The sequence below is a fragment of the Athene cunicularia genome (genome assembly GCF_003259725.1).
Source record: "Athene cunicularia isolate RWA chromosome 5 unlocalized genomic scaffold, athCun1 chr5_part1, whole genome shotgun sequence".
NCBI lineage: Eukaryota > Metazoa > Chordata > Aves > Strigiformes > Strigidae > Athene > Athene cunicularia.
In genome coordinates this window covers 7,221,602-7,234,317 of record NW_020799101.1, presented here as the reverse complement: position 1 = coordinate 7,234,317, position 12,716 = coordinate 7,221,602, and the positions used below count along the sequence as shown (strand labels likewise).

Here is a 12,716-nt window from a genome sequence, read left to right as displayed (position 1 = left end):
CAGGCACCTACAGATTATATAGGTCTTTGTGAAATAATTTCTGAAACTCAAACTTTATTTTTGCCCTTGTTCTTACATTACTTGCTCAGATCGTTTGTATTTTACATTTTGGATTTTTTAACCTCCTTTCTGGTCCTCTTCTCGCCTACACTCTCTGCAAGCTCTAGCTGCTAAAAGGTTTTTTTGTCAGCTAAAATGACACCATTAGAGCAAGCACTTTGATTTGTGTCTTTACACAGAGTCTTATGCAAGAAATGCCCTCTTTGACCTGTTCTGTGAAATTATTTTCCTCTCCTTCTTCATCTTTTTCCAAGATCCATCACTGTCATGATGCTTACAAAAAACCTACCGGTTTGGGAGGGCTAGGTTAAAAGGTAGTCAGTACCAGCCAGTGAGGTCAGAGTAATGAAGAGAGTAGATAGTCACAGAGTTCACATATGCACTTTATTTTATTGGAAAGATCTTACGTGTGCATGCCGGAATGAGAAATCGCGCTCAAACCTTAGGGAACCCAGAACTGCACAATCTTCTTGAAATTTCTGTCCTCTTTTTGTTAATAGTACTTGCTTACTGCACATTGCTAAAAATTTGAGTATAGACTGTGGGAGACCAGCATGGTCTTTGATTCACTACATAGACTATATCTGCACAAGCAAGTAATTTGATTCAACTGACATGGATCAGTAGATTGAAGCGGGTGGTGCTGAGTCCTCTACATCCATCCACACAATACGCAGTTCACGTGATGTACTGTGGACTGGGTTTTAGTTTGGTTCCCTGGCCTAAATTTCTGTGCCACATGTTGTGTGAAGGACCGGTTTTTAGTTCACCCCCTGACTGATGTTCCCATTAGGAACTGGAGCACTTTAAACGCATGCCTGAAGTGGAGCTCTGGTTTAGTTTCCTCTGAAAGGAAGCACTTCTGCATGCTTAAAACTGTTCTGTGCATTGAGCCACTGGACAGTGCGTGAGGGATGATGCTTCAAAACAGAGGTAGTGCTCTGAATCAGCACACAAATGTAGATGCAGCCAGTACAAGTTATCTAGCCGCATAGAGGGTCTTGCAGGAGAGCACTTGGACACTAGCAATGCAATCGATGGTGTTGACAGAAATGAGGATAACAGGTTAAGCAGATTCAATGTTTTGCTGGAGATCTTTTTATTCCGGACTAGTAAATTCTGCTAAGAAGATGATAACTTTGAAAATACCCGATCAGTGAGATGTTCTCTTGCTGTATTTTAAATAGCTGACCATGGTTCCCTAAATGTTAAAACATAGAGTTTTTCAAGGTGCGGTTTGCAGTCAGCTTTATTTTATTGGGCAGGAGGAAAAGTTTGTAAAGTCAAGTCCATCACCTGTATTCAGAGACACAGCTGAGCATAAGCATTTACAGCTCTTTAGCTGAAGGCAGGGACAAAGAGAGGGTGTAGTTATCTGGCTGTTTTCTGCTTTTCTTCAGGAAATTTTCCTCTTTTTGACATTGACTTTCCCTGCTTATTCTCTAGCTCTGCTAGTGGCAGCAAGAATGCATGATTTCCGACGTACTGTAAAAGAGGTCATCAGGGTGGTCAAGGTTTGTGAGTCTACATTAAGGAAAAGGTCAGTGCAGTTTTATTGCTTTTATCTTTCATTTACAGTACTGAAAAGTGGTGTAGTCTAAAATGAATGTAGATCAGAGAAAACCAGGTTCTTTTCCTTTTCAGAAGTGCCAAGAATAAAATAAGTACAACATGTTTTAGCTGGTCATTTTTAAGTACTAACACCTGCCTCTTATGTAAGGCCTCAAATGCTTAGCAAAGATGGTAAGGAGTGCTGTGCCCATTTAACAGGTGAAGAGTTGAAGGCAAAAAAGTGTTGGATCAGAAGTGTTAGCAGTGTTGTCATGTCCTCAGAGGAAATAATTGATTAATTCTCAAACCTGAGGGTCTACTATGGGATTTTTTTTTTCCTTTATCCAGAATACAGTGCTGAAACATCTTGTCCTTTAGCTGTTATTGAACAGAACTTTCAAAAATAATATACTGAAATGTTAATTTTTGATAGTGTTGCACTGCTAATAAATAGAAGACAGTGCAGTGAGTCTAATGATAAGTTCATTGAAGGGGCCCGAAGTGGAATTATCAGCAGAATGTGAGCCTGAGAGTGGGAATTTCCCAAGTATCATTGACATTTATTATTATTTTTTTTAAGATCTAGTAGTATTTTTGGTATTTTGATAAAGCAAGCAGTCATCCAGTTTCCTTCATTTTAGTTTTGAAAAGTTCTAATATTTTCATTCCCTGTAGGTTCAGTAAAAAATGAGCTAACTGTGAAATACCATGCTTTCTGTTGCCCCCAGTTGGAAATTTCTGTACCACCATTATATTCTGAAATCTGTTCCACCAAGAACTTTAGAAAGATCCCCTGGTGTCTCTCTTTCTCTCCACCTTACTAAGACCAGCTTAAACACATCCATCCTAGTCAAATGCTTGTTAATCACAGAATGGTTTAGGTTGGAAGGGACCTTAAAGATCATCTAGTCCAACCCCCCTGCCACGGGCAGGGACACCTTCCACTAGCCCAGGTTGCTCAAAGCCCCGTCCAACCTGGCCTTGAACACTGCCAGGGAGGGGGCAGCCACAGCTTCTCTGGGCAAACTGTTCCAGTGTCTCAGCACCCTCACAGGGAAGAACTTCTTCCTAATATCTAATCTGAATCTACCCTCTTTCAGTTTAAAACCATTACCCCTCATCCTATCACTACCCTCCCTGATAAAGAGTTCCTCTCCAGCTTTCCTGTAGCCCCCTTTAGAAGTACCCTTTAGGTACTGTAAGGTCTCCCCGGAACCTTCTCTTCTCCAGGCTGAACAACCCCACCTCTCCAGCCTGTCCAGGTCCCTCTGGATGGCACATCCCTTCCCTCCAACGTGTCAACTGCACCACACAGCTTGGTGTTGTTGGCACACTTGCTGAGGGTGCCTCGATCCCCCTGTCCATGTCACCAACAAAGATGTTAAACAGCGCTGGTCCCAGCACCGACCCCTGAGGAACGTCACTTGTCTTTGCTCTCCACTTAGACATTGAGCCGTTGACCACAGCTCTTTGAGTGCGACCATCCAGCCAATTCCTTATCCACTGAGTGGTCCAGCCATCAAATCCATGTCTCTCCAATTTAGAGACAAGGATGTTGTGTGGGACAGTGTCAAATGCTTTGCACAAGTCCAGGTAGATGATGTCAGTTGCTCTTCCCTTATTCACCAATCCTGTAACCCGACTGTAGAAGGCCACCAGATTTGTCAGGCACAATTTGCCCTCAGTGAAGCCATGTTGGCTGTCAGTAATCACCTCCTTATTTTTCGTGGGCCCTCGCATAGTTTCCAGGAGGATCTGTTCTGTGATCTTGCTGGAAACAGATATGAGATTGACTATAATAATGTTCACTTCTTAATTGTGTAGAATATTTTTTGCCCCAGGTCCTCATTTGTGAAACAGGAATGATGATATTTCTCTACCATGCATGGGTGATATGGGGCTAAATTTAAAGTGTTTGAATGCTTCAGGATACTACAACTATAAGGGTGGAGGAGTACAAATGCCACTTTTTGTCTCTGGTCAACAGGTGACATGTTTTAGTGTGCATTTTGTATGATTAATGATTTATGTGCCCACAATCTACTTCAGGATGCTTTGTAAATAGTTAAAGAGTTGTTCTTACTCAGAAAATAAGCATAATAAATCAGAGTTGGAAGGAAAATTAATTTGAGCAATTGTTTCAAGCGAAGAAATTTTACTTCAAAATTCATGCTTTGAAATGTTTACTCAAGTCACACACATCAACTATAATGACAGCGTTATTTACTTTGACAGCATAAACGTGACAGCTGAATTATTTTCAGGCAGCTATAATTACAACTGTATTTATCACGAATCTATAAATTTGATTGATGTTTTTCAAATAAGAGCATGTTATATAGTATTTAACGAAGGCAAATAAAAAAAAATACCTTTGAATAACTCTTTCTGCACTCCATTTTTTTCTCCTCTTCTTTCAAGAACTCTTCTCAAAATGCCGTCGACTAGAAGTTGTCTAAATTAATAGGAATTTGTTTCATGTTCTAAAAAATTTCTTCTCAGTTTTATGTGTCGTTTTATTTCCATTTAATTATTGCCACAGTTACTCTGGTTTGTAAAGAGCTACTGCTGCTTTGTGCAGCGTGAAGGTGTTGAGGGCAGTTGGGTGGACACTCATTAACGGACGGTGTTGGATGCTGATGGCTTTGACCTCACAGCTGTTGAAGTGAAACCAAACAGGAGTCCAGACAATGCTGAAACGTCCAGCCTGCAGGTTCTGCTGCCTGGTTTGATGCAGCTCCCCAGTGGCTACGTGGCTCCTGGGGAAGCACAGACCGTTGGAAGCTGGATTTGCTTTCGGTACTGGTGGATTTCCATGGCAGAAATCAGCAAGGGAAGGGGTGGCACCGACACAAGGTGCTTTCTTCCCCTGCCCTGTGGAGGCAGCCCCGCAGCTTGGGAGGGACAGGGCTGCGTTGATCAAGAGCTTGGCTGAGGATGTGGGAGCAAGGCTTTTTAAGAAAGCCCTGTTTGGCTTCCTGTTTTGGGAAGACGTTCAGCAAGGGGTGGCAGCCCTTCCCTAAGGAGGACACTGTTTCTGATCCTGTGCAGTGCAGCTGATGTGACTGTAAAAGGGGATTAGTTCACCTGGTTGTTCATCAGCTGGAGAGCACAAGTCCTACGTGCCTGTAGTCTATCACCTTTTCCACTGCTGTGTACTGGAGGAGTAGCTCTTAGGAGAAGGTTCACAAAAATGTGATGTACTTTCGAATGAATGACCTGATCATAAAGGGAATCTGTTTTGGAAGGAAAAAGCGACAAAGCATGGCCCATGGACCCTGTCACTCATCATCGAATCAAGAGTCCTTAATTTAACCATCTGGTTAAAAAACAGTGTGTGTTTATTTTTAATATGCCTAGGTTTTTGGGAGGATCTTGGTAAGAAAACTTTGTAGTTACTTCACAGGGACTTCTAGCTTTATTTTTTGAAGCACACAATTAAAATGTAAAGCTTGTTGCTGTTGTTGAAAGTAGATGTATTAAATATTAATAAATGCACTGATAATTCTATCTCATTTCCAGTCTAATTGAAATGATATTAACTTCTATATCACTTTATATATTCAAAGTACTGTACAAATATTAACTAATTAGTCAAATTGTTATTTTCTGTGTAATCATCTGTGGAGATAGCAGAAATTAACTTTTAATAAACCCAACCCTTTTACTTAGTTTAATCCTCACATTTGTGCCTGTGTTGAATGCACCTGTCTTTGCTGCTGCCTTTTTAACCTTCACATACTCTGCCCCTTCATCTGTTTATTCACCTATTGTATACTTTCTCTGCATACTAAATTCTGTCTTATCTGCAGTAAGAATAATTTTTGTGATATTTGTCCATTGTGCGTTATCTAATACTGTGTGGCCCTTACGCCTGTTTGAAGATCTTAGGCATTTCTTCAATAGAAATAAAAAAAACCCCAGCTTATCTTTGTTAACACTTGCATTTTACTTCTTTGGCTTACTCTCTTTATCTTTAAATTGACCTGCTTTTTACATAAAAAATATTTCTTCTCAGTTCCATAAAGTACTATCTGTTAAAAAACTTATTTGTGATGAACTTCAGAAGAAGTAAAGCTTAATTTAGAAGGAATTGGAATGAAAGGCCAGAATGGGTTTAAAGGGCTCGTTTTTGAGGTGAATGTTTTTTCTCACAAGAAAATAGCATTTTTGGGGAAGGAAGACAAGACTTGTTATGAAGGAACTCCATTTACCAGTTGGAGATGCTGCAGGGACTTTCTTAAATGGGGTCCTTTGCTTGTATCCTGGGGACACAGCTACAGCTCTTTCAATGACTGCGTTGGTAATTTTCTGGAAAAATTAAAGATTCATGCATAGAGATAAATGTATTGCCTGCAGCTTTTCTTATTTTCATTTCTGCAATATATAGCTCGTATAAACTTCATGTCCAAGCTCCCAGTGCAGTCTCAAGCTGGGTGAATGTCTGTGAGAGCAGGCAAAGCGAGAACCAAGTCAATAAGAGTCCAGAGTCAGGATGGGAAGAGAAGGTAACAGGGACACGTGTAGCTGTGAGGTGGCTGCGAGGTTACGTTTTCCAAAATACCAAAGCCATATCAAGGCCAAGACTGAAGGGAAAGGTGTGAAAGAAGTCTGTGTTTGGCTGTGATCTGAGTAAAGCTGTGCTAAATTCCTGTGAAAGGTATCTGATGAATTAAGTGAGAGCTGTTTACCTAAGCTATTTGAGCATGGAGAAGGTTAGAGGATGCTCGGTATGTCAGAGAGTATAAATGCTCTTGGTTGAAGTGTGGTACGGAGAGAAGCTTTCCAAAAACTGGGAAGGTTACTTCATCTAAGGGAGCTCGTGGTGGTGTCCACTCTGATCTCAGCTCAACAGCTGTGGAGCTCCTTCGCTGGCTGATGATGTGATAAGCTAAGAAAGTAAATTGAGAAATATTTTATATCTCTAGTTAAATAATTTCAAATGGCTTATAGATGATTTTTATAAATCTTTCTAGTAAGGTGAGTAAAATACAACTTGATCCACATGGGTTGGTATTGCATACCTTTCTAAGTTGGATTGTCTGTTTTAATGAAAAAGGGTTTTATTTTTGAGGAATCCAATTTCACGGGCAATGTTCCTTTCTATAAATCCAACTTCTATACAGCTAGTAAGCGAATACATTAATTAGATTCCTAATATATTTTAGTACTACATACTAATTTTAAAAATGTCATTTCAAAATTATTTGCTGTCTGTTACTTTTGATACAATAATTAACTTATTAGCACTAACTCAGTCTTAGATCTTGTAAACAGTTTTCTCTGTGTTTGACTTTCCTCATCTGAGCGGCTGTTAGGAAATCAAGCAGCATGCTATTTTCTTTTCCAGGAGATCATAGAGAGTTTTTGACAGGCCACAACGGAGGAACCACGCTAATGAAACAAAATTTTAAGAAAAGCTAAAGCGTTTTGTTTCATTAGTGTGATGTGAACATTTGAATCGGGAAAAAAAATAAAACAAGAACAAAAAAATTCCAGGTGGTTTGGACCAGTGGACTTCTGAGATGGGCAGGGAGACTTGTTGGTGGGATTATTGATGGGCTAACTGTGTGCACATGTGTTAACCCAAGGTAACTGCATGTGTAAGCGTTTGCAGAATCAAAGCTTTAAAATTTATGGTAATGAATTTGTGGTAATTTTAAATCTCTGTTTTGGTGTTGAGCAAGTAAAAACAACTAATTCTAAAGGGTGCCTTTATTTAGTACACTAAATCTTTCAAGTTATCCATTCTTTAATACCGAGAAAAACAACAGAGAGTTGCCAGCAAATGAGCACCGTAAATTATCAGTCACCAATTAATCTGCAGTAAATGACTGTGTGCGTATGCTCTTAGTCCATTGCAAAAAGAGGTGAAATGTATTAATCTAGTACACCGTGGAAGTTGTTTAAGTGAAAGTATTTCTCTTTACAGTTGCATTGGGCTGGGAACACAGACTAATTTAGTACAGCTCAGGTGATAAGTTGTAAGTTGTAAAACCACAGTAACTGCATCGCCTCTGATTTTGTCCTTACCTTTAGTAATGAGATATTCATATAGGCTTTAAAAATACCTTTTTTATCTTCCTGTAAGTACATGTAAAATTATATATATATGTACAATGATTATTTATAAGGAGATGACACTTCTGTTTATTTACATACTGGTGGATACTGGGAAACTTCTTTATGTCATGTAGGAAGCATTTAATAATGATTTCTGAAACATGTTCTGTATTAAGTATCACTTTTAGGGTATGTGTTTACATACTTCATGCATAAACATTGTGTGGCTTGGAAAAAAATGGAGAGAGAAAGATGATGCAAGAGACTGTTAAATTTATAGTATAAAAATAGTGGTGGTTTGCCACATCAGTGCGAATTCTGAACGTCTATGAGTGGATGTACAGGTTTAGAGTGGTAGGCAGCACTGATGAACATTAAGTTAAACCTGTGGGGTTATACTGCAGTATTTTGGTACTTCACCAAGATACAGAAGTAAATCCCTTTTCCAGAGTTTTCAAATCTTGGAGTTGTCAAATCATCTGATGTGTGACAGTTAAGGTTATGTAGATATCATGTGAGTTATTACTTAGGGCTTTAATTAGATTGTAATTTGGGAAAAATCAGGGAAATTTAATTACCACCACCAGTTTATCTTGTAATAAAGTTTTTCTCATGTATTTCTGCTAACATTATGCCAATATTCAGGTTAGTATTTTTTTTAATCCATTAATAAAATATTTTAAGTCCTTTAAAAAGACCTGTCACAACAGGTAGTTTAAAGGCTGACTGCTCACGCTGAATTTCATGTTCACTCTTTAAAAAGACAATTGTCTCTGAAGTTATAATTTGTTTGCCCTTCTGTGTAGAAGTCCAGCACAAGATACCTGTGCTTTATGCTACCTGCTTTCTGGAGCTCGATGCTGATTGTGTATATGTAGGAGGACACCATGGCTCTTCATAAATGATCTCTGCTTGGAAGTCTCTCTTGACTTCAAACTTGGACTCCTGAAGCGTTTGAGACTCCAGAAGACCTTGTTCTTTCATGTGCTTTGTCGCACCCCACTGCTGTTCAATTAAACATTAAAGCTGAGCAGCTAGCTGCACACAGGAGTCTTTTTTTTTCCTTGGCTGTAGGCTGGATTCATAAGTCTCCACTGGACGATATTCCTGAAACAAAACAAAGTAAAAAACCCCTTTGCTTGTATTTCAAAATGACTGACCCATTTTCCTTTATGGGGAGCTAAACTGTGAACAGAATCGGTTTACTGTTTTGTGCACAAAAGTGTTTTATCAGAAGGTGAGGTGTGGTTTTGTCCATAAACTGATGAAATGAAAGCCGTTGAAATTTTTTTTTGAAAAAAAAGGGTTGAGGTTTGGGGCAGATGACACCAAGCTCTGGAAAAACTTTTCTCCCAAAGGAATTTGCTTGAAAGAGTTTGCTGTGAGAAACTGTAAGGGGAGGGTTTATACTGGAAGTTGAATCTTAGCCTGAGCTGTAGTGGTTGCCTCTGCTTTGACTATAAATAGAAAATACTCATCTGCCAAATTTCAATTTTTAGAGCCCTTTTGAATTTGTGCCAAGGAAATAATATCTTAATTTGTATATCTGCTTATTTTCCTCCTTCTGTGCATAACTTGAAATGGCAAATCTTATTAGATTTTTTTAGATTAAGAGAAGTGCAAAATGAACTTGGATATCATTTTAATGTGGGACTTAAAAAATAGCCTGTAGCTATTATTTTTTTTTTTTTCATGAGGGCACTCCCTTGCCCCTGAAATTATTGTGCTTATAATTAAGGTTGCGTCAGTTTTTCTTAGCTGCCAAACTAAAGTTACCTTGTTTCATGCAGTGTAGACTGCTGCGTGCATCAGTTTGTTGCCTTGGTGGCATGTGTCCAAACACTGGATAAAATTAAAGAAATGTTTAAAAATATGTAGACAGGATATCAGCCAATGTAAAATGTTGAGGCAGGCAAGTGGTTGGCAAATACAGGTATTTATTTATATCAAGTTAAAGCAGAAACTGTTGAGTGAACAGCTCACTCTCCCACAGAGATGATGCTCAAGCTGTGATCCTGACCATCAGGGATGTTCTTCATTTCAGGAGGAGGGCTAGAGCCTTGTGGTTAAGACTGGCGAGAAGTGAAGAAATTACATGCTGCTTTAAATTTGAGCTTGCCACCCTGTGCCTACACTGTGACCCTGGCAGCCCTCACCACCGTGTGGTCAGCCCTTGTCCTGCTTGGTTTGGATCAGGACTGAGGAGGGCACAGGACTAGGTGCAGGTGGCCGGGTCGCATGGTTGAACCGTGCTGTGCTGTGGGTTTGAACTCCTTGGTAGCACCACCAGCAAACATGACGTAGTTCTGCCCTGTCCTCGTGCACTGAAGGTCTTGAGAGAGACCTGTGCTGCTGTTTAGCTCAGGGCTGAAGCTGGTGCTTGAGCTGGAGCTTGTGCCAGCATCCGTCACGTTGTCTCTCCCGTGGGCTGACATCTGGTGCGTGCAGGGTACGTGACATGAGTCACAGGACGTGATGGACAAAGAGAGGGACAGACAGAGCCTCGGGTGGCTGCAGGGAGACGTGCTGAAACCCAAGCATGGTCATCTCATCCCAACCTTGCTTCATGAGCGACTGGTTTTGTTACTGGTGTTTTCTGCGTTGCTCTGCGAGCCCGGAGGTGTTGCTGTTTTGGCTGGGTCTGGGTCTGGCAGCTCGTCTCAAACTCAGAGCAAGTGTAGGATAAACAAACTAGGAGTCTTTGCCAAAATACGTCTTGGCTTTTTACAGTGGGAGGAGAATAATATTTTAATGAGGCGAGGCTGGTTGGGAGGAGAAGTCTTGCTGAAGTGGGACTACCTGTGAGTGTGTGATTCGTACATGGAGAGATGGATGACTGTAGTTTAATGGTGGTGACTGGGTAGGTCCATGCTCCTAAAATGATACGTGGGCTTGGCAGTAAGTGGTTCGTGAATTAAAATAATAATAACAGTGCCCTATCCAGGTTTTCCCTGTATCCTGATAGATGAGGCTTCCTCCTGGAAGGTGGGTAATGCACGCTGGAAGCCTGTTAACGCTGAGAAAGATCTTTAGTCTGTTAATTAAAAGCTGGGTGCTGCTGCTGCCAACAGCATCCTCCTCTCCTTTCCAATTTGATCTGAAAGAGAGGAGGAGGGAGCTGGTCCCTGGCACTCTTGAGGGAAGGTTTTGGCCTGTCAGTCACTCTCAAATACATGGCTAATCTGGGGCTTTGTGGAGATGCCGGAACTCCAAAAGCAAGACTAGGTTTCAGAGGCTTTCTTCTCAGCAGCACTAACGGGCTGCCGTGGCCGTGCCCGGACTCAGCATGCTGCTTGCTGTTTTACATAGAGATGCCCAGCTCTCTGAGTGCATTTTGTAGCATGAGATGCCACGTGTGGCCTGCGGACCATGCTCCAGGAGCAGGGCACCTCCGAGCAAAGGGTCCTGAAGTTACAGCATGCTTACGTTTCTTTCTATGGGCTGTCTTGTCTTGCTCCTCAGTTCATAAAAAAAGAAAGACTGGTACTAATGGGGCTACAGGGAGAGAGTGTGGCCCTGTGGTCTTGGCTTTGACCCTGGAGTTGGTTAGAAACTGAATTTCTGTCCTAGAGAAAATTCCTTCTTCAGAAGGAGCTTCGTTGCAGTCAGTGGTAGAGGAGAAAACCACGACTGTGTTTAGGGGGGGAGAAATGCTGAAAGGTCCTGTGCTGGGAGCACTGAATCACCATTTTTAGTTTCCTAGCTTGCAGATGGAAGCTGTTGTCAGCTTTGCTTCCTCTGGAAGATGGGAATATTCCAGTGAAGCAGCTGCAGACCCATCATTGCCATTTTCCCATGGAAAACGTTGATATTATTAAAAGGGCACTTTCTGTCAGAAAAGCATTCTGCCAGACATTTCCTGACCTGGCTTTGTACTTAACCTTTTGTCTCACTTTCTCCATCTGTAAAATGGATTTGCTCATTTCAACCACCTGTATAAAATGCTGAAATTTTGAAATTTCTGCATAAAGTTTTGACAACGTGGTCTCATTTAAGATTCTGTTTTTTAAAAGATTCCCTATGGAGCTAGTCCTATCTCTCACGTAGGTAGGAACTTTTAAAATGCAAACATTAAACAAATAAAAAGTATATTATTGTAAAATTACATGCATTTGTCTGTACATCTGTGCAATGTGCAGATGATCCCTTTATTTTCCTACTGCTCCTGTGTGTCACAGGAAGATTACTTCTTGTCCCTCCTCCCATCTGCTGAAGATATGTTACTTTAACATTTGCTTTGCACAAATTAATTACGCTAACATATCAGGAATATTTTTGAGCATGTTCCTAAACTATAATGGCAGATATTTTAGTTTGTGAATCTGTTTTGTTGTTGCTGTTGATAGCAAAAGCAATGAGACAGGAGGAATGAGCTGTGTTTCTCGCCGTAGTTTTCTTAGTCTATACTTAATTGCCCACAGGGACAGGGTATTTCTGTACAGTCTTTGTTCATCAAAAAAAGTGTGTAACATATTCTACTAAATCAAAGGCTAATTTGTGATATGAAAAGATACTTTCTTTGCAGCACATAAAACAATTAGTATCACTTCAGTTTTAATGTAGTCTGTACTTGAGCCAGAGTTTCTCGGGATGACATGTTTATTCTGTAACATAGCAGTTTGACACATTTTGTTACATTTAAAGGAGTTCTTAAAGATGTTATGGTAATGTGCTGTATGCTTTGGTAGGTTGACAGAGTTTGAAGATACACCAACAAGTCAGCTAACCATAGATGAGTTTATGAAGATTGACTTGGAAGAGGAATGTGATCCTCCTTCATTTACAGCTGGCCAAAAAAAGTTGAAGATACAGCAGGTGAATTCTGAATCGGATGTTCTCTGTATTTCTTTCCTCTCTCCTTTTTGGATCAGTTAATACCAAATCCTAACTGACCAGCTTTGGTAAGGTTTAGTTAGATTTATTTTGAGGTTCTTAAGAGAAGGGTGAGCATTAGTGCATATGATACCCCTTAACTAAATGATATTATTTGTTTTACTGGCAAAGGGATAGCTTCCTGGTTAAAAAAAAAAAAAAAAAAAAAA

General features: G+C 40.3%; 1 protein-coding gene across 1 annotated transcript in view; it reads left to right on the top strand.

Annotated features, from left to right (window-relative positions):
* The window catches only part of BRF1 (BRF1, RNA polymerase III transcription initiation factor subunit), a 160,523-nt gene that overhangs the window by 72,838 nt on the left and 74,969 nt on the right, over window positions 1-12,716 (top strand). The window contains exons 6-7 of the mRNA XM_026849030.1: window positions 1,507-1,600; window positions 12,363-12,489. Coding sequence (XP_026704831.1) covers window positions 1,507-1,600; window positions 12,363-12,489 — 221 coding nt within the window. The remainder of the gene's footprint in view (window positions 1-1,506; window positions 1,601-12,362; window positions 12,490-12,716) is intronic.